Source organism: Raphanus sativus, chromosome 3 (genome assembly GCF_000801105.2).
Source record: "Raphanus sativus cultivar WK10039 chromosome 3, ASM80110v3, whole genome shotgun sequence".
Lineage (NCBI taxonomy): Eukaryota > Viridiplantae > Streptophyta > Magnoliopsida > Brassicales > Brassicaceae > Raphanus > Raphanus sativus.
The window spans coordinates 9369224-9391250 of record NC_079513.1 but is presented as its reverse complement, the minus strand read 5'-3'; the positions used below and the strand labels follow the sequence as shown (position 1 = coordinate 9391250).

The 22027-nt window shown below is 43.5% G+C and overlaps 1 protein-coding gene and 1 non-coding gene across 3 annotated transcripts; one reads left to right on the top strand and one right to left on the bottom strand.

Moving 5' to 3' along the window:
* Positions 1-12085: 12085 nt before the first annotated feature.
* LOC130510362 (small nucleolar RNA R71) lies at positions 12086-12192 on the bottom strand. Its single transcript, XR_008944034.1, has one exon. It is a non-coding gene; the product is annotated as a small nucleolar RNA R71 (small nucleolar RNA).
* A 5818-nt stretch (positions 12193-18010) lies between these two features.
* On the top strand, positions 18011-20546 carry LOC108829950 (protein IQ-DOMAIN 4-like). Of its 2 annotated transcripts, none has more exons than XM_018603553.2 (5): positions 18011-18316; positions 18420-18890; positions 19128-19355; positions 19432-19554; positions 19648-20546. In XM_018603553.2, the coding sequence occupies exons 1-5, from the start codon at positions 18218-18220 to the stop codon at positions 20407-20409; spliced, it is 1683 nt and encodes a 560-aa protein (XP_018459055.1). In that variant the 5' UTR covers positions 18011-18217; the 3' UTR covers positions 20410-20546. The 2 variants fall into 2 exon arrangements, with proteins under 2 accessions (XP_018459055.1, XP_018459053.1); XM_018603551.2 differs by having other exon boundaries at positions 18414-18890.
* The last annotated feature ends 1481 nt before the right edge of the window (positions 20547-22027 follow it).

Genomic DNA, 22027 nt, shown 5'->3' with positions numbered 1-22027 from the left:
TCTCCAGCTTCCGGATAGGCCCTCGAATTCTGGACCCTTGCTCAAGGAGAAACCAGGGACCAACCCTTGCCTTAGGTCCGACCCCCTTGATCAGACCGACCCCTTGAAGTAAAATAGAAGTTTTCCGCCTAAGGGGAAACTTCCATTTTTTCGATTATGGAAGAGTTCTATTACTTGAAGCCGACATCTACAACTATAAAAGGGGATCCCAAACCCTAGAATGAGGGATCGACTATACGAGACTTAGAGATTAGAGTTTAGGCGACTAGAACTAGGGTTCATACACCACCAAAACGTTGTAGTCCCGATCAATAACTCAATAACATCTCTTTGCTCTCGATATTCAACTCTGTTATACAAATTCTCTAGTGTTCCGTAGTACTAGAATGATCCTACACAAAAATACCCTAACGTCTCCCCTCGGAAAAGCAGTACCTTGCAGCTTGGCGCCTTATCTTTCGACTTTCGTCTCGATCTTCAGGCAAGGTGTCGTACCTTAGATAGTTAATGATGGGAGTCATCCAGGTCTCTCCTTCGTCTACCACGGATACTTCTTCAGGCTCCGTCTCTTTTTCGTTTGCGGGCCACTGGAGTACCAGTAGTGGGATGCTCATATGACTTGTGGTTTCTAGGGCGGACCCTAGATTAGCTAGAGCGTCGGCCTGGGAGTTGTGCTCCCTAGGGATCTGGGTGAGCTTGCAGTGTCGGAACCTGTTGAGTAGTTGCTTAGCCACAGATAGATACCTGATCATACTCAGATCTTTCGCCTGGTAGTCTCCTTGGACTTGGCTTATGATCAGTTATGAGTCGCTGAAGACCTGGATGTCTTCTACTCCCATCTGTTTGGCGAGTGTCAACCCCGTTATTAGAACTTCGTATTCAGCTTCGTTGTTCGTTGCTTTGAAGTTGCATCTTACGGCCCTTGAGGCTGATTCCCCCGTGGGGGAAGTTAGGACTAGTCCCACGCCTGCGCCCCTTACGTTACTAGACCCATCAACGTATAGTGTCCATTCGCCTTTCTCCCCTTCGCTATCACGAAGCTTTACCTCTTGTTCCAAGGCTGGAAGCATGGCAGGAGAGAATTCGGCTACGAAATCTGCTAGAAATTGCGATTTGATGGCTGTTGCAGGCCGGAAGATCACATCATACTCCCCCAACTCTATGGCCCATTTTGCTAGTCGTCCAGACACTTCCGGCTTATGAAGGACTGCCTTGATGGGGAAGGAGGTGACCACCACGATTTGATGAGCCTGGAAGTAGGGGCGTAGCTTTCGAGCAGCGTTAACTAAGGCAAGGGCCAGCTTCTCGAGGTGACTATAGCGGGTCTCCGCGTCTAGTAGAGATTTGCTCACGTAGTAGATAGGATGCTGTTTCCTTCCTTCTTCCCTTAATAGGACCGCACTGAATGCATGCTCTGATACCGCCAGATAGAGCAATAATACCTCACCTTCCAAGGGTTTTGAGAGGAGAGGTGGAGTAGTGAGATAGGCCTTGAGATCGGATAGGGCTTGCTCACATTTATCAGTCCATTGGAAGTCCTTCGGGTCCTTCAAGGTTTCGAAGAAGGAATTCGACTTGTCGGATATCCTGGAGATGAACCTGCTCAGGGCGGCCATCCTCCCTGTCAGTCTTTGCACCTCCTTGACGTTGCGAGGGGAAGGTATCACCTGGATTGCTCTCACCTGCTCTGGATTTGCTTCGATGTCCCTGTGGGTGACTACGTACCCTAAGAACTTTCTAGAGCTTACTCCGAACGAGCACTTTGAAGGGTTTAGCTTCATCTTGTACTTCCTGAGAGTGGTGAAGGCTTGTTGGAGGTGCGAGATATGGTCCTCAGCGTCCAGGGAATTTACCAGCATATCATCAATGTAGACCTCCAGGGTCTGCCCTATCTGATCGGCAAACATTATGTTGACAAGCCTTTGATAACTCGAGCCTGCGTTCTTCAATCCGAAAGGCAATGACCTTTAACAGTAGATGCCCCTTGAGGTCATGAATGAGGTCTTCTCTTGATCGTCAGGATGCATTAGGATCTGGTTATATCCGGAGAACGCATCCATGAAACTCATCAGCTGATGACCAGCAGTTGCGTCAACTAGCTTGTCGATGTGAGGCAAGGGGAAGGGGTCTTTAGGACAGGACTTATTAAGATCCGTGAAGTCGATACAGACTCTCCACTTCCCGTTCTTCTTCCTAACGACCACTACATTAGCTAGCCATTCCGGGTATTGCACATCTCGTATGAATCCGGCATCTAGTAGGTTCTTGACCTCTTCGTTGATTATCTCGTCTTTCTGGAGCGAACTTCCTCCTCTTCTGTCTGACGAGAGGATGCATTGGATCCACTTTGAGTAGATGCATGATGACATCGGGGTCGATCCCAGGCATGTCCTCGTGGGACCAGGCGAAGCAATCAGAGTTGGATCTTAGGAAATCAACCAATCTCCTCCTCAGGCCTTCCGGAAGCTTGGAGCCTATCTTTAAGTTTCGGCTCGAGTTCCCTTCTGTGAGTGGAACCTCATCCATTTCCTCCACTTCCCGCTCTTCGGTATGTGGGGCGGAAAGACTCTTCTGTAATTGCTATAAGACTTGGGTCTTTCCCTTTAAGGTAGTCTGGTAGCAGGACCTGGCATTCTCCTGATATCCCTTGACCGCCTTAATGCCCCAGGGAGTTGGGAACTTGACCAGCTGATGCAAAGTCGAAGGTACGGCTCCCATGTCGTGGATCCAAGGCCTTCCTAGTATCACGTTATATGATGAAGGGCAGTCGACGACTAGGAATTTAGTGGCCTGGTTTATCCCCTCGGCGTATACGGGGAGAATAACCTCTCCTAAGGTTTGTTTGACCTCTCCGCTGAAGCTCAGATCTTTCGCCTGGTAGTCTCCTTGGACTTGGCTTATGATCAGTTGTGAGTCGCTGAAGACCTGGATGTCTTCTACTCCCATCTGTTTGGCGAGTGTCAACCCCGCTATTAGAACTTCGTATTCAGCTTCGTTGTTCGTTGCTTTGAAGTTGCATTTTACGGCCCTTGAGGCTGATTCCCCCGTGGGGAAGTTAGGACTAGTCCCACGCCTGCGCCCCTTACGTTACTAGACCCATCAACGTATAGTGTCCACTCGCCTTTCTCCCCTTCGCTATCACGAAGCTTTACCTCTTGTTCCAAGGCTGGAAGCATGGCAGGAGAGAATTCGGCTATGAAATCTGCTAGAACTTGCGATTTGATGGCTGTTGCAGGCCGGAAGATCACATCATACTCCCCCAGCTCTATGGCCCATTTTGCTAGTTGTCCAGACACTTCCGGCTTATGAAGGACTGCCTTGATGGGGAAGGAGGTGACCACCACGATTTGATGAGCCTGGAAGTAGGGGCGTAGCTTTCGAGCGCAGCGTTAACTAAGGCAAGGGCCAGCTTCTCGAGGTGACTATAGCGGGTCTCTGCGTCTAGTAGAGATTTGCTCACGTAGTAGATAGGATGTTGTTTCCTTCCTTCTTCCCTTACTAGGACCGCACTGACTGCATGCTCCGATACCGCCAAATATAGCAATAGGAATTCACCTTCCAAGGGTTTTGAGAGGAGAGGTGGAGTAGTGAGATAGGCCTTGAGATCGGATAGGGCTTGCTCACATTTATCAGTCCATTGGAAGTCGTTGGGGTCCTTCAAGGTCTCGAAGAAGGCATGCGACTTGTCGGATAGCCTGGAGATGAACCTGCTCAGGGCAGCCATCCTCCTTGTCAGTCTTTGCACCTCCTTGACGTTGCGAGGGGAAGGGATCACCTGGATTGCTCTCACCTGCTATGGATTTGCTTCGATGCCCCTATGGGTGACTATGTACCCTAAGAAATTTCCAGAGCTTACTCCGAACGAGCACTTTGAAGGGTTTAGCTTCATCTTGTACTTCCTGAGAGTGGTGAAGGCTTGTTGGAGGTGCGAGATATGGTCCTCAGCGTCCAGGGACTTTACCAGCATATCATCAATGTAGACCTCCATGGTCTGCCCTATCTGATCGGCAAACATCATGTTGACAAGCCTTTGATAGGTCGAGCCTGCGTTCTTCAATCCGAAAGGCAATGACCTTGTAACAGTAGATGCCCGTTGAGGTCATGAATGAGGTCTTCTATTGATCGTCAGGATGCATTAGGATCTGGTTATATCCGGAGAACGCATCCATGAAACTCATCAGCTGATGACCAGCAGGGGAAGAGGTCTTTAGAACATGACTTATTAAGATCCGCAAAGTCGAAGGTACGGCTCCCATGTCGTGGATCCAAGGCCTTCCTAGTATCACGTTATATGATGAAGGACAGTTGACGACTAGGAATTTAGTGGCCTGGTTTATCCCCTCGGTGTATACGGGAGAATAACCACTCCTAAGGTTTGTTTGACCTCTCCGCTGAAGCTCAGATCTTTCGCCTGGTAGTCTCCTTGGACTTGACTTAATGATTAGTTGTGAGTCGCTGAAGACCTGGATGTCTTCTACTCCCATCTGTTTGGCGAGTGTCAACCCCGCTATTAGAACTTCGTATTCAGCTTCGTTGTTCGTTGTTTTGAAGTTGCATCGTACGGCCCTTGAGGCTGATTCCCCGTGGGGGAAGTTAGGACTAGTCCCACGCCTGCGCCCCTTACGTTACTAGACCCATCAACGTATAGTGTCCACTCGCCTTTCTCCCCTTCGCTATCACGAAGCTTTACCTCTTGTTCCAAGGGTGGAAGCATGGAAGGAGATGATTCGGCTACGAAATCTGTTAGGACTTGCGATTTGATGGCTGTTGCAGGCCGGAAGATCAAAGCATACTCCCCCAACTCTATGGCCCATTTTGCTAGTCGTCCAGACTCTTCCGGCTTATGAAGGACTGCCTTGATGGGGAAGGAGGTGACCACCACGATTTGATGAGCCTGGAAGTAGGGGCATAGCTTTCGAGCAGCGTTAACTAAGGCAAGGGCCAGCTTCTCGAGGTGACTATAGCGGTCTCCGCGCCTAGTAGAGATTTGCTCACGTAGTAGATAGGATGCTGTTTCCTTCCTTCTTCCCTTACTAGGAACGCACTGACTGCATGCTCTGATACCGCCAGATAGAGCAATAGAACCTCACCTTCCAAGGGTTTTGAGAGGAGAGGTGGAGTAGTGCGATAGGCCTTGAGATCGGATAGGGCTTGCTCACATTTATCAGTCCATTGGAAGTCCTTGGGGTCCTTCAAGGTTTCGGAGAAGGCATGCGACTTGTCGGATAGTCTGGAGATGAACTTGCTCAGGGCGGCCATTCTCCCTGTCAGTCTTTGCACCTCCTTGACGTTGCGAGGGGAAGGGATCACCTGGATTGCTCTCACCTGCTCTGGATTTGCTTCTATGCCCCTGTGGATGACTATGTACTCTAAGAACTTTCCAGAGCTTACTCCGAACGAGAACTTTGAAGGGTTTAGCTTCATCTTGTACTTCCTGAGAGTGGTGAAGGCTTGTTGGAGGTGCGAGATATGGTCCTCAGCGTCCAGGGACTTTACTAGCATATCATCAATGTAGACCTCCATGGTCTGCCCTATCCGATCGGCGAACAACATGTTGACAAGCCTTTGATAGCTCGAGCCTGCGTTCTAGGCAATGACCTTGTAACAATAGATGCCCCTTGAGGTCATGACTGAGGTCTTCTCTTGATGACCAGCAGTTGCGTCGACTAGCTTGTCGATGTGAGGCAAGGGGAAGGGGTCTTTAGGACAAGACTTATTAAGATCCGTGAAGTTGATTCAGACTCTCTACTTCCCGTTCTTCTTCCTAACGACCACTACATTAGCTAGCCATTCCGGGTATTGCACCTCTCGTATGAATCCGGCATCTAGTAGGTTCTTGACCTCTTCGTTGATTATCTCGTCCCTTTCAGGAGCAAACTTCCTTCTCTTCTGTCTGACGGGATGATGCATTGGATCCACTTTGAGTTGATGCATGATGACATCGGGGTCGATCCCAGGAATGTCCTCGTGGGACCAGACGAAGCAATCGGAGTTGGATCTTAGGAAGTCGACCAATCTCCTCCTCAGGCCTTCTAGAAGCTTGGAGCCTATCTTTAAGTTTCGGCTCGAGTTCCCTTCTGTGAGTGGAACCTCATCCATTTCCTCCACTTCCGGCTCTTCGGTATGTGGGGCCGGAAGCCTCTTCTGTAATTGCTATAAGACTTGGGTCTTTCCATTTAAGGTAGTCTGGTAGAAGGACCTGACATTCTCCTGATCTCCCTTAACCGCCTTAATGCCCCAGGGAGTTGGGAACTTGACCAGCTGATGCAAAGTCGAAGGTACGGCTCCCATGTCGTGGATCCAAGGCCTTCCTAGTATCACGTTATATGATGAAGGACAGTCGACGACTAGGTATTTAGTGGCCTGCTTTATCCCCTCGGCGTATGTAGGTACGAAGGGGTTCGTTCCTATGCTGGAGGACTTCATAGAGGTCGTATGAGTTCTTCTCTAGGTTGCGACTACTAGAAAATTGCTCTACAAACTTGTCGCTAAGAGCTGCAAAGGACTTGATGGACTTGGTAGGAAGATTGATGTACCACTGGAGAGCAGGGCCAGTCAAGGTTGATCTGAATCCTTTGCACATGGTAGCTTCCCGTGCATCCTGAGGGATTGCTACTGCTAGCATGTGTTGCTTGTACTGGGCGATATGATTGTCAAGATGCCCCGTACCTTCATACATCTTTATGCTCGGGAAAGAGAACTTTCGTGGCATCTCCACCGAAGCAATCTCTTCCACGAAAGGTGTATTGGAGTAGGACCCCTGATTACTCCTTCGAATAGGAGGAGCTACCCCTGGGAGCCTTTCTACCATAGATTGAATGGTGTCGAACCTTTCGGAGACCACCCTTTCTAAGTAGGCTGCTAGAGCCGGATCTGAGATCCCAGGATCATCGGGTGAGTACTCTTCGTCCTCCGTATCGGAATCGCTATCCACTTGCACTCGGGTCCCATCGTTCGCAGCTTCTCGGCCTTTGGGTTCGTTGTCGGCGGAGACGGGTCGATGAGGTGCTCCTTCACCATCACGTGGAGTGTTGTGCGAAGCCATGGGTCGAACCCTAGTTCGGAACCGCTTTCGCTTGTTGCTAGTTTCACCGAGGGTTTGGTTCTCTTGTCGGAGGACAAGATTCTCCACTCCTATGGCGTCTAGATTCTCGACGCTCTGCTGTAGTTGCTTGGAGTGTTCTCCAAGTTGGTCTTTTAGGGTTTGAATTTCGAGGAGAAGTTCGGGACCTCCGGGTGTGGTCTCCCGAGCTTTGTGAAGATCGGTAACCTGACTTTGAAGAAACTCGAGCTTGTTGAGGAGCTCGATCTCCCTCGGAGTCATCTCTGCTTGGTTAGTATCGTCCTCTAGTGTCATCTCGGCGGTCCACTACTAAGAACTCCGTGAGTTTTTCTGTCGTTCCGGCTTTGATTGCAAAATTAATCAATCCGGAAGCAACGGTCGGTTCTCCCGAAAGCCTATTAATGGGCTGGAATCTTCCGTGATTTTCGACGGATCGACCTCCATCCTCGCAAGAGTCTCTTTGAAGATGATGTTAACCGAGCTTCCGGTGTCAATCAGTACTCTTGCGACGTCGATGTCGTGGGATTTGTCGAACAAAATATTAACCTCTTTTTATCAGCTCGATTACTAGGAGGTCGTTGCGAGGTTTGGTCTGTTCGACCGCTGCTCTCTCCCTGAATGAGATCTCGTCTGGAAAATATGAGATTTCCATTTCGTTTCTGATTGTTGAGCGGTTTTTGCGGGTAAGATTGATCCGTACCCCCCCCCCCTCCTTCTAGCGCCAAACTGTGGGAATCAAAATTTGCACCGTCAAATTATCGTATATTTTAGGAAAGTAGAAAAACCCTAATTTCCCAGAGGTCCCGGATATCTGAGAAACCACACGCCAAGCAATCAGAACACGAAATAAACGAGAATAAAAAATAAGAAATCGTAAAAAGAGCAAAGAAGGATCTTATTTCCGAATTCGCGTTTGAGCGTAACAACAAGGTAACGTGCTTCGGCTACGAGAGTTGTCGGCAAGATTTCTAGTCTAATACCCGAAGGTGGCTAAACCTAATTGAGTCGCAGCTTGAATAACAAAAACGGAAAAATTCCTAAATCGCTCTAAGTGCTAAGTTTGCTCTGAAAAAAATTCTCTCTCTATGTCTCTCGCCTTGAACTCCTTATATACTCCCTCCTAGGTCGGTTTATGCCTTCCTCTTTTGCCCTTAAGCCGTCATAGTCCGAAAAATGGAAATATTCTATTTTTCCGATCTTCATGATTATCTGCGAAAATTTTCCATTTATCCGCGGAAACTGATGTTTATCCTCCAAGCATAAACCGTCATAAGATTTATGGGATTTTAAGAAACGTAAGTGGGCCTCGAATCAAGTTTTAGGACCCTTTAGGCCTTCTTTTGATTCGAGACGTTTGTTACGATTTCTCCGATAAAGTTAAGTTTCCGCGGTTTCATTGTAAACCGAACGGACGATCCCATTTGATCGAGAAATCAAGAAATGGCTAGCCGTGGCTTGCGGAGGTTTATCATATGGATAGTCGAGAGTGCATAGTTTTACGTCGTATCGTCATTTCGGAAGACTTTGGACGTTTCGGAAAATAATTGATGCATGTATGCTCGGTCGCTATAGCGACCGAGCTTGTGTATGAGCTCGGTCGCTACAGCAACCGAGCTTCGTATGATCCCTTGGTTGTTCCGTGATTGCCAAGCCGCATCCTCGTGGTTTAACGATCTTTTGTTATCTCCGATGATCGTGTTTTAACGAGAACTTCATTTAATCGCGGAACCTTTTGCAAGGAGACGATTTTTACGATTTCTTTTCGTAATAATAAATGAAGTCTTATTTTATCGAATGTTTCGATACTAACTTCGTCGCGACGGTTTTTTGACCCCAACAGGATAATATTAAAAAGGTTTTTGTCAAAAATCTAGTTTATAAAGATCAAAATGATCAAAATGTTTTATTAAATAAGTAAATATACATTTATTTCCTTAGGATTAACTAATTTAGATCTTAGGGTTTAGAGTTAAAAGATGGGGTTTTGGGATAGGGGTTTAAATTTATATAAAATAAAAATAGATATTAAAAACTGAAATAAAAATTCAAAAAAAATTCAAAAAGCATTTTCGAAATTCAAAAAATTTGAAAAAATACATAAAAGTTTTCGAAAAACAAATTTGAAAAGAAAAATCATAAAAAATATCTAATTTGAAAACATATAATTCGAAACTATAAAAAAACTTATTTTTTATTTTTGTATCTTAAATTTTTATTTATTATTTGTATTTATATATCTAGTGTATAATGATTTTTTAGCTATTAAATGAAATATTTTAGTTATTTTTCTCCTTAGACATTCTTTTTGGAACAAAAACTTGAAAATGCTTGCCTTTAACTCTATTACAGTTTGTTTTGTTTTCCTTGATTGAACCCCCGGTAGACGTTAGACTTATGTGTTGCATCTGTGTGTCTTGAATCTCTGATGTACCAGTAAAATGCCCAGCACTCGTGGGTCGGACGTAGTCTGGGGGTGCGGGGGCCACAGGCCCCCGTGGTACGGTATGCCTTTTTGGTTTAGGAAAGTTACTATTTCTATTGGGAAAAGGAAATCGGGTTTTTTGAGGCTGTATAAATATGGGTCTAAGGGTTTGTAAATTATTTTCACATCATTAATAAGAAACCCTAAACGGGTATTTGCCTCAATACGTTTTCTTCTCTATTCTTTTTCTAACCTAAACGACGGCTGTTCACAACAAGTGGTATCAGAGCCAGGTTGCGAACCCTAAAGGATGACCGGAGGAAGTTCTCTTAAGTTCGATGTTCCAAGATTCGATGGGAAGGGAAATTTCGGTCTGTGGCAACGGCGTGTTAAGGACTTGCTTACGCAGCAAGGGATGAAGAAGTCTCTGTTGGAGACGAAACCAGAAGTGATGGATCAGGATGATTGGGAAGAGATGCAGGATAAGGCCGTCTCAACGATTTGACTATGTTTGTCGGATGACATAACACATCAGGTGATGGACCTCACGACTTGTAAGGAGATGTGGGATAAGTTGGAAAAGATGTATATGTCAAAATCGTTATCTAGCAAACTATACCTCAAGCAGAGGTTGTTCGGTTTGAAGATGTCTGAGAGCGGGGATCTGGTTGCACACGTCAAAAACTTCAATCAAATCATCGGGGATCTGGTTCGTGTGGATGTGAAGATTGAGGACGAAGATCAAGCCATGATCTTGCTGTGATCTCTGCCTCCTCAATATGAGACGTTGTTAACAGGTCTAACAGTCGATAAAACGACCATAAAACTGGAGACAGTTTCTGCAGCACTACTCTCTCACCATGAGAGAAGGCAGAATACAGGCGTGGGTGACAACTCTCAAGGTGACGGGCTGTATGTCAATCAGGATAGAGGAAGGCAGCAGGGGAAACATCAGGATGATACTAGCAAGAAAAGGTCAAAGTCAAAGTTCGGGAAGAAAGTAGTCTGCTATAGGTGTGGCAAGCCTGGCCACTATAGGAGAGACTGTTCGGACAAAGGGCAGAATTCGAAGGAGACAACGAACTCTGCAAACATGGTTCAGAAAGTGGAAGACTCGGAAGGATCAGCTGATTCGGATATGCTTGTTGTTACGTCAGGTGATCACTCGGATACCTGGATAATGGATACGGGCGCTTCATTCCACATGACCCCTAACAGGGAGTGGTTTGAAACGTACAAGGCTGGATTCATGGGTTATGGAGATTAAGGGTGATTAGGCTTGATCTAGGGTGTTTAGGTGTAGATCCTTCTTATTCCTTGCTAGTAGAGTGTTTTTAATGCTTCTTTAGAGCTGGCCTCTCTAAAGTTGAGTTCTAGACATTTCCCACCCACAAGGTGTTCGATGAAATGTCTGAACCAACTCTCCTAAGCTTTTAACATACTCTACCAAAGAGATTTGTTGTTAAAGGTGTTAAGATGGCTATTAGACTTGTCATTAATGATTGCTTCCTAAACATTCAACCAAAGAGATTTGATGCTTGAGTTTTGGAAGCAAATGAGCATTCATCTAGAGATAGAGTTTGTTTAGTCTTGTGTCTAGGTCTAAGGTAGATAGATTGATTGAAAGCTGACACCTTAGTTTGAGTTTGATCACCCAAGGTCTAAGTCCCTTATCCCATGAGTCCTCTCATCTCATAATCTTAAGAAAGTCTCTTGCTTTATTGCATTTCTAGTCTTATTCTAGTATAATCTCTTATCATATCTTGATAGCACTTAGATTAAGTATAGACTTGTATTCTCTTTGCTTTAAAATGAACTAGGAATGGATTGACATCTGAAGTACTACTTTGATTTGCATAATTGGACCTTTGAAAAGGCCTCTTATCAAATTGGCGCCGTTGCCAATCCTAGTTTGATTTTGACATTGAGATTTGGTCACTTGCTTGAGACTAAGTCATTTTTATTATTGCTGTTTGTGATATTGCTTCTTGCCTTCTTTCTTTCTTTGACTTTTCAGGTGTATGAACTTGAGGAGCAGAGGTTCATCAAGCCTTGTTTCCACTGTTGAAGACATTTCTGCACTTGAGAGGGATATTGTGAGAAGGAGAAGGGAAGAAGAGCAACAGGCTCACATTCAGAGGTTGGGTTTTGATATGGAGAACCTGCCTCAAGATAGAGCTGCTGAAAATGGTCAAGGAGCTGCCAACCTTGGACCAAGACATCCACAGCGCCAAGCTAGAGCAATTGGTGCCCATGATCAGCCTAACATCCATGGAAATAGGGCTGGCATTAGAGCACCAGCTGTGGAGAACAACAACTTTGAGATCAAGTCAAGCTTGATCAACATGATCCAAAGCAACAAGTACCATGGGCTTGCTTTGGACGATCCTCTAGATCACTTGGACAACTTAGATCGGCTGTGTGGCACCATCAAGATCAATGGTGTTTCTGAAGATGCATTGAAGCTTAGGCTGTTTCCATTCTCTTTGGGAGATAAAGCTCACACATGGGAGAAGGGTCTCTCAAGAGATAGCATCCGGACATGGGATGAGTGCAAAGAAGCCTTCCTCACCAAGTTCTTCTCTAACTCAAGAACTGCAAAGCTTAGGAATGAGATTTCAGGATTTCAACAAAGGAACCTTGAAGGTTTTGGTGAAGCATGGGAACGATTCAACAGCTACATTGCTCAGTGTCCTCATCATGGTTTCACCAAGGAAAGCTTGCTTAGCACCTTCTACAGGGGAGTTCTCCCATCTTGCAGAAACAGGCTTGACACAGCTAGCAATGGTTTCTTCCTGGGCAGAACTGAGCAGGATGCAGAGGAGCTGGTGGAGAACATGGCAAAGAGTGACTCAGTTTACAATGAGGAGTATGATAGAGCCAGCAGAGGTGAGGATCAGCAGACAAAGAAGGATATCAAATCCTTGCAAGACAAGTTGGACTTGGTTCTTTCAAACCAATCCAAGAAGGAGCAGGTTAGCTTTGTTGGTGATCCTAGTCAAGAGGTTCCTCCTAAGGTGAATGAGGTTGATGGTTTGGAAGGGCAAGAAGAGCTTTGCTTCATCAACAACAATGGTACATGGTACAAAAAGGAACCTAACTTTCAGTACAACAAATACCAGCCTAGGCAAAACACACCTCCTAGTTTTGGGAACAACAACAATCAGTCCAATCAAGCTCAAGGAAACTCTTCTCAAGCTACAGCTCCTGATTCAAGTATGGAGTCAATGTTCAAGCAGATAATGGATGCTCAGTCTAGATTAGCAAAGGACATTGGTCATGAGTTCCAAACCGTGCACTCCAAGATTGATACTAGCTATACCGAGCTGAACAACAAGTTCCTACTACTTGCCTCTCGCTTTAATGCTTTGGAGAGTCAGGTCGCCTCTATGCCATCATCTTCCAAGAGCCCAATGGGATCACTACTAGGGAAACCAGATAAGAATCCCAAGGAGTCTTGCAATGTTGTCATCTCTACTACTTCTTCAAAGATTGAGCTGAGTGATCATGAGAAAGAGGTGGATGAGATTGAAAGACTTTTGCATGGAACAGAGATTGTAGCAACAGCTGAAGCACATATGGTGGATAAGGTTATGGAAAGGGTTCAGGTGCAAGTTGAAAGGAAAGTTGAAGCAACAAATCTGCAGAGAGCTGAGCCTAGGGCTGAGAAACAAGTTGAGAGGAGAGCTGACAACAAGCTGAAAGAGGTTAAGCTAGAAGAAGCCACTGAGGTTGAGTTGTCACCATATGAGGTCCCACTCCCATTTCCACAAAGGGTCCTCACCAAAGCTCAGAAGAAGGTTATCTCTAAGTTCAGGAAGGACCTAAGTGATGTTGGCGTCAAGCTTCCAGAGATCTCGGGTATGCGTGAGGCTCATGTCCAAATGCTGCTCATCCAGGACATTCTCACTCACAAAGAAGAAGTAGCAGAGCTCCTGAACATCTCAACACTGCAGCTTGACCCACCAGTCCCTCCAAAGTCTCTTCCTAAGCTTGGACACCAAGGGATGTTCACTTTACCTTGCTCCCTTGGTCAGCTCACTCTTAAAGATGCTCTTGTTGATTCTGGTGCTAGTGTGAATGTAATCTCAATGGAGATGGTGAAGAGTATAGGGATTGAGAGTATGGAACCAGACAAGTCTTCACTACAGTTTGGGGATTCCTCTTCTACAACCCCACTTGGTATCATTAAAGACTTCCCTTTGAAGATTGGAGCATGCACCATTCCCATTGACCTCACTGTCCTTAACATGGCGACTGGGAAGAGAGTTCCTTTGGTCTTGGGCACACCTTTCCTCACAACAGTTGGAGCTTGCATTGACTTTCCCAACAAGAAGGTCACTCTCATGAATGTGAACAAAGCTGTCTCCTACCCCTTACAACCTCCATTGGATGCTGGCTATTGTGGGACAATCACTTTTGGACAAGAAGCTGATAAGAAGCCCCAAGATAAAGTTGTTGTTTGTGAGACAAAAGGTCTCAATGGAGAGACTTCTACAGAGTTGTGTGTTGAGCACTTGGAAAGTGCTAAAAAGGAGGGGATGAGTGGAACCTCAAAGGCCACTCATGGCAAGAAGAAGTTGCTGCAAGAAACTCATCCTCCATCTCTTGATATGATCTCACACACTCTCACTCTCCATCCAATGAAGCTCAAGAATGGTGTCATTGAGTACAAGCTCAGGTGTAAGGGCAAGTCAAGGCCATTCTCAAGTGCAAGAGCCATCATCAACCCTCAGCTCCAAGATGATCCACTCAAGCTTCAAGAACTCCTCTCTCAGGTCTCACCATCACTCTTGAAGGTGGGAAGGACCCTCCTTCTCACTAACCAAAAGATGGAAAGTCAAGCTAGAGACTTAAAACAAGCTCACTTGGGAGGAAGTCCCATGACTATCCATGTACATATGTCTTTTGGATTTTCATTTAAAGACCCATGGAAGAAGGAGGGCGACCAGACTCTACTCCTTAGACACCAATACCTCTTCTCACGCTCCATAGAGGTACTCCTTCACCTTTTCTTGTATATACCATTTTCATTTGCATTTAGACTTTGTTTTGGTCATCTCTCTCCACTTTTCACACAAGAGACTGTGTGAATTAAGTGTGGGGGAGGTGCAAGTTGCTGATGATCTTGTGTTTCTTGTCATTAGCATGCATTATAGATAGTTATTTGCATATAAAAAGAATTTAAAAATTTTGAAAAACACAAAAAGAAGCATTTAGTTGCATCATTTGCATTTTAGGATTGAGTCTAGAAGCATTCATATAGGTTGCATTCATGCATAAGGGGATGATTTTACCTTGTAAATATTCTCATGCTAAGTTCTCATTTTGGCAACCTTTGTAATCATGACAATTAGATTGAGCATTCTCTTGATAGCTTGTAGACTTTGTGCCTTGAATTCTCTTCTTGAAACTCATTGGATTGTTTGAAACTCTCTCTTTGAAGATTGCTCCTGTCTTATTTAAACTCAATGTCTCTTGCTTATGGTCCTTTGTGTGCTGAGTCATGGCTTATACACACTTGAATTGTCTCATCCTTTTTGACCGATCTTTTTGACAATTTCAAGTGGTACTCCATACCTTGAACCCAAGCTTTCTTTCAAGCCATCATTGATTGTTGAGTGAGGCCTTTTTAGAAAGCTTTGCATGTGCATAATGTTGAGAGTATCGGGATCGACAATGCTTAGTCTCCATTCTAGCTAGATTAGACACACCTTTGTCTAGCATTTAGGATTGGGTGGTGAGTGTTGTTGAGTTTGACTTTGGGAATATGGTTTGGTCAAGAAAGAAAAGTTTAGACTTTTAAAACTCTAGAGTGAAATCTAAGTCTCAAGGGATAGTAAAGTATGATCTTTGGCTCTTGTATTGAATGTCTTGGCCCCCAAATAAAAAAAAAGCAAATAAAAAAAAAAAAAAAAAAAAAATGAAAAAAAAAAAAAAAATATTAAAAAAAAAAAAAAATAAGAATTTTTTGACCATTTGCAAGATTTTCTATTGAGTTTGCTTAATGATTGTTAGAGAGTTGTTGGATTTGGGTTTGTGGAATCATGATGATGAGTGTAGAGATCAAAAGAGTTGAATAGGCCTAGAGAAGTTAGAGAAGAATGGAAGTTTTGCTCTAGCTAGTTGTTATGATTATGCAAGATTGTTAAGATGAGAGCTAAGAAGAGCATCTTTTGGTTATGAAATCCCTGTTTTCAAGCCTCTCCTCCTTAGTTCTTGAAAGTTTACTTGAGGACAAGTAAAGGACTAGTGTGGGGGAGTTGATATCTTGCATATTTACATGTTTTTAGCTTTCATATCTTATGCTTTTTGATCATAGAGCTTAGATCTTAGTGTCTTTAGGATCCATATTGCATTCATATGTCCCTATCAGGTGCTGGAGCATACTATGAGATGATGTGAAGTGTTTAAGAGTTCAAAGATCCAAAGGAGGTGAAGAATGAAGCTCAGCCAAGCAAGTACTCTCTTAGACTCGACTAGACCGGAATGGCTGGACCGGGGAGAGCATGCCGGGCGTGGAGGCTGAGACCGGAGTGGTCAGACCGTGGTGAGCATGCCGGGCGTGCAGGCTCAGACCGGAGTGCAGGACCGGAATGCGCAACCCGGGCGTGAGGCAGTTTGGGTGATAGAGTGGTCTAGGCTGGTTTTCTCAAACCGGTTCGGTTCGACCCAATTCGACCTTGGGTCATTTTAAACACTATTTTGAGGTTCTAATTAGCCTTATCCAAGGGGCACTCTAGTCTTTTATCCTATGTATCTTTCTTTACCCTAAACCTAAGTATAAATACTTTGTAATCTCCATTTTGGAGAGATTATCTTATTTTCTCTTAAGAATCACAAAACCTCTTTTGGGTGAAAGTTCTTCCATTTTGTTCTTGTGTTCTTAAGTGTTTATAATTTCATTTCTTGCTTTCTTAAACATGATTAAGCTTGGAAACCTCATGGGTTCAAGAGTAATCATGGTGATTAGTGAGTAATCCACTTTTGGATTCATGGGTTATGGAGATTAAGGGTGATTAGGCTTGATCTAGGGTGTTTAGGTGTAGATCCTTCTTATTCCTTGCTAGTAGAGTGTTTTTAATGCTTCTTTAGAGCTGGCCTCTCTAAAGTTGAGTTCTAGACATTTCCCACCCACAAGGTGTTCGATGAAATGTCTGAACCAACTCTCCTAAGCTTTTAACATACTCTACCAAAGAGATTTGTTGTTAAAGGTGTTAAGATGGCTATTAGACTTGTCATTAATGATTGCTTCCTAAACATTCAACCAAAGAGATTTGATGCTTGAGTTTTGGAAGCAAATGAGCATTCATCTAGAGATAGAGTTTGTTTAGTCTTGTGTCTAGGTCTAAGGTAGATAGATTGATTGAAAGCTGACACCTTAGTTTGAGTTTGATCACCCAAGGTCTAAGTCCCTTATCCCATGAGTCCTCTCATCTCATAATCTTAAGAAAGTCTCTTGCTTTATTGCATTTCTAGTCTTATTCTAGTATAATCTCTTATCATATCTTGATAGCACTTAGATTAAGTATAGACTTGTATTCTCTTTGCTTTAAAATGAACTAGGAATGGATTGACATCTGAAGTACTACTTTGATTTGCATAATTGGACCTTTGAAAAGGCCTCTTATCATTCAGCTACACTGTGATAGTCAAAGCGCATTATGCTTGGCTAAGAATCAAGTGTATCATGGAAGGACGAAGCACATACGTATAAGGTTTCATAAAATAAGGGAGTTAGCAGCTTCTGGAGAAGTCTTATTGGAGAAGGTGCATACGTCGGAGAATCCAGCTGACATGTTGACCAAGCCTGTTACAACGGAGAAGTTCAAGCATTGCTTGGATCTGCTCTGTGTTTGCCAATGCTAAGTAGCAATGGAGGTTCCCCCCAGAAGATAGACGGGATAAGGAGTTTTGTAGAGATTTTTCGTCAAGGTGGTGTTTGTTGCATCTGTGTGTCTTAAATCTCTGATGTACCAGTAAAATGCACAGCACTCGTGGGTCGGACGTAGATATGGGTCTGGGGGTGCGGGGGCCGCAGGCCCCCGTGGTACGGTATGCCTTTTCGGTTTAGGAAAGTTACTATTTCTATTGGGAAAATGAAATCGGGTTTTCTGAGGTTGTATAAATATGGATCTAAGGGTTTGTAAATTATTATCATATCATTAATAAGAAACCATAAACGGGTATTTGTCTCAATACGTTTTCTTCTCTATTCTTTTTCTAACCGAAACGACGGCTGTTCACGACATTATGATTTTATTTTCTCTATTCAGTTTTAGTTTATCATTTCTTCTTGATGACGGGAACTCTCGACCAAACAGAAGATGGGAGAATTATATACAGAGTGTAATGTATAAAGAGCGCTAGCATCATCTAACCAATTTTCTAATTTTGTATAACACCTTTAAATATATGTAAAATAATAAAAGCTGGTAACTCTAAAAACAACAACTCCAGAAATAGATAATTAAATAATTTATAGAGAGTTTTAATAAGATAGTAAGAACAACGAAGCAGAGAATTCAAGAAAGAAGAAAAAACTTAAAGAAGGTTATAACGTATCTGTCGTTAAATCTGCTGAATAGTTCGTACAAAGCTCAATATATACAAAAGTCAATTGGGTTCCCACAAAACGGTGGGGCCCATCGTGACCAGTTCTTTATACATGATCTCATCTTCTGCCTTAACATCTTACTGATTTCATTTTGTAAGAATGTTTCAAACAAAGAATGTCTGAAATGTCAGGAGAGGCAAAAAAGATGGGAAAGGGCTGGTTAGCTTGTGTCTCGGCCTCTTGTTTACCAACAGGAAAAGACAAAAAACATCAAGTTGGTTTCTAGATTTTACTCTATAGTTCTTGAACAATCATTATGATTTTGTAATAAGGATTGCTGATTCCTCGATACTGGTGTTTGATTTGTCAAGAAACAGGAAAAGGAGAAGAAGAAATGGTTTGGGAAACAAAAGAGTAGAGAATCCATTGAATTTTCATTGGAGGAGACTCCTCCTGTAGATCCTTTATCTTCCTCCATTACTCGGCCGTCCCCTCCTCCGTTGCCTGATTTTGTTCCTCAACCGTTGTTGCCCCCACCATCCCCTTCTCCTCCTCCTCCTCTGTTTGCTGATTTGGCTCCTCAGCCGTTGTTACCACCATCATCCCCTCCTCCACCCCCACCTTTTCCGCCATATGCCAACAATAAAGGCTATAATGCTTCCAAAGAAGCAAATACTAGACAAGCTCTGACTCTCGCATCGTCTGTTGCAGCCGAAGCAACGATGGTGGCTGCACATGCTACCGTAGAGGTCGCAAGTCTCACGACGAATATCTCAACACGTCACATTGTGGAATCAAAAGAGGAAGCTTCTGCGATCAAGATCCAAAATGCGTACAGATGTTACAAGGTATAAATACAAATCATTCATTCCCTTAAAAGCTTCTCTTATTACGAGGGATTTACTGTTAGTAGGATATGATATTGGAACATTCGAATAGTCCAGTCCGAAAATAAAATTTATCTTTTATGAAAATATTAAATATGCTCAAAACTAAAGATTATAATATGTAAAACTAGTAAACGTTAACGCATCATTATACGTTTAGTACATCCTTTGAGAGGGCAATTTACTGAGGTTTCACAGGCAAGACACACTCAACGTATGCTGCGAGGAATGCTCAGGCTAAAGACGTTGCTGCAAGGAAAGTACGTGAAAAGACAGATGACCGCGATGCTTAGCTCAATGCAAACTCTTACACGTTTACAAACTCAGATTCAAGCGAGGAGGAATCGGTTATCTGAAGAGAACAAAGCTCGTCACACGCTGATCCAGCAGAAGGGTCACCAGAAAGAACGCCAAAATCAAATTTTGGTAATTAGTTAACCTCCGTACCTTTTGTTACAATGTTGGACAAATGCTCAGAATGATCATCAGTTCTTCTTTACAGATTATTTCGGGAGATTTTGATTCCAGCAATAAATCGAAGGCACAGATCAAAGCACAGTTTGTAAATCGAAAAGAAGCTTCTGTAAGACGTGAGAGGGCTTTGGCGTATGCTTACAGTCATCAGGTATATAAAAAATTAATACAACTTCTCTGTGAATGTTAACCATTTTTTTCTGAGAAAAAGTTAACCATATATTTATGTTATTAAATGAAACAGCAAACTTGGAGAAACTCTACTAAACATCCACACCAGACTCTGATGGACGCAGACACTCCTCATTGGGGTTGGAGTTGGCTTGACCGGTGGATGGCATCTCGTCCATGGGAACCTAAATTCAACGACGATCAAGCCTCCCTCAAACGCGAAAATTCCATCAGGACTTCTCCTGCCAGATCTAAAGAACAAAAATCTGGCAGCCAAAAAGCTAACCAGAGCGAGGGGGTTAATCGTAGGCACAGCCTCGGTGGTGGATCATCTAAAAATGTCAAAGATGCTGAGAGCCTTGATAGTTCTTTATCACGCATAAGTTCTTTTGGAAATACGGAAACTGAAAAATCCAAGGCTAGTGAGGAAACAGCAAGCAAGATGACTAAACCCCTTCCGTTGAAGAAGTCAAACCCTAGTGTGCAAACAGCAAGCAGCTTGAGTAGCCCCCAACCGTTGAAGAAATCCAAGGCAAGTGTGGGAACAGCAAAAAACATGGTTACCACGCAAGCTATGAAATCAAAAGATAGTGTGGGAACAAGATACTTGGCTAACACGCAAGCTTTGAATTCTAAGGTTGGCCAACCGAGCAACTTGGGCTCCCAAAAGAAGGTTGTGTCCGATAAAAATAAACTTCCGCAAATGGTATTGCCAAAGAAGAGGCTTTCTTCTTCAATTTCTCTTGCGTCAACAAAGAAAGTTTCTGATTCGGACAGAGCTACAACAGGCGCTGCAAATGGAGAGAAAAAGAAAAGAAATGCTATTACCGGTTAACCTAAAGTTTATTTGATGGCGATTTGATAGATTAAGCATCTCAAATCCGAGATTTTTTTTTCTATCAGATTAAATCCGTGATAAAATGTGTGTATTTTTGTTATTTTCTTTGGATGAGTACAAAGTACTATTGTCTGTTTGCGGTTTGTTTTCTTCTCTTTTCTTATTTTTTAAATTGTTTTAGTTAAAAACCTCTGTGTCACATTGAATCTTTCTTTAATTACGGGAAAATAACCAAACAGTACGACGGCAATAAAAAGTGCGACGATGTATAATATTTTGATTCCATCTCGAAGGGGAATTTGTATGGAGTGCGAGTTTGTAAAGAAAAAACGCTGTCGTTTAGGAAAAGGCGATTTTCTTGGCAATTTTGATAGCGATAGGGACTAACGTTTCAGCGATGGATTCGGCGAGGCCGCCGGGTGAATCGGGTTCATCAGAGAGGGTTATGGAGCTCACAGAGAATACGGATGTTGGGAAGAAGGTTGAGAGTTCAGATTGGGAAAGGATTGTGCAGAAAGTGGAGCAGAGTTGGGTATCGATAGTGGAAGATAAGAAAAGGTTAAAGAAACACGATGTTTAGATTTCGATGAAGGATGGGAAGCATCTGGTTGAGATACCAGAAGAAATTCTCGAGAGTCCTACGCCGTTGTGGGAAGACTTTGTGGTGGGGAAGTTCATGGATCTAGCACCTCATGTTGGTAAGGTCCACATGGTTCTCAATAAGATTTGGAAATATGGTGATGAAGCTGAAAAAGTGAAGGTATATGAAGTTAATCCTACGTTTCCAAATCCAAAAACTCGTGAGAAGATTATTAGAGAGGGAATGTGGAATGTTGTGGTGGTTCCGATGATAGTATCGAAATGGATACCAAAGACTGAAAAAGAGAAACAAGAAGAAGAAGCCATTCCAATGTGGGTTCATTTGGAAAAAGTTCTTCGTCACATGTTTTCATGGGAAACACTTAGCTTCATGACAAGCACGGTAGGATTTCCGGTGAAGCTTCACCCGGAGACAAGTTCATGTACCAATCTGGAGGTGGCGAAAGTGTTTGTTAAGGTCGATGTTTCAAAAGTGCTTCCAAAAGAAATTACGTTTTCAAAAGGTGGTAATGAGTTTACAGTGAAGTTTTACTATCTGTGGCTACCATCACGATGTAATCATTGTGACAAATGGGTCATCTTGAATCAGTCTGTGGGAGAAAAGGGAAAAAAGAAGTAAAAGCGAAGAGCAAAGGTGGGGATGTAAAGAAAAGAGGTGAAGGAAGGGAGAAGGAAGTAATGGATGTGGATGAAACAATTGTTCAAAAGGAAAATATAGAGCAGAAGACAAAAGAAGGGAGTGAATTTGATAGGGAAAGAGAAAAGATAGCAGAAGGTAATAGCTGGTCTCTGGTCTCACCTGCGAAGACTGGCAGAGATTGCAAGTTTTTGGTTTGGAAAAGTTGAATGAGATATTGATATCAGCATCTAAGTTTTCGGTGCTGAATGATGAAGAAGTGGAGGAGGGGGAACAGTTAGAAGAAGAGGAAACAGTACTAATGGAGGAAGAAAATAAGGAAGATGAAGTCAGAAGTGAGAGTGATATAGTAGAGGAAAGTATACTTGATCAGCAAGA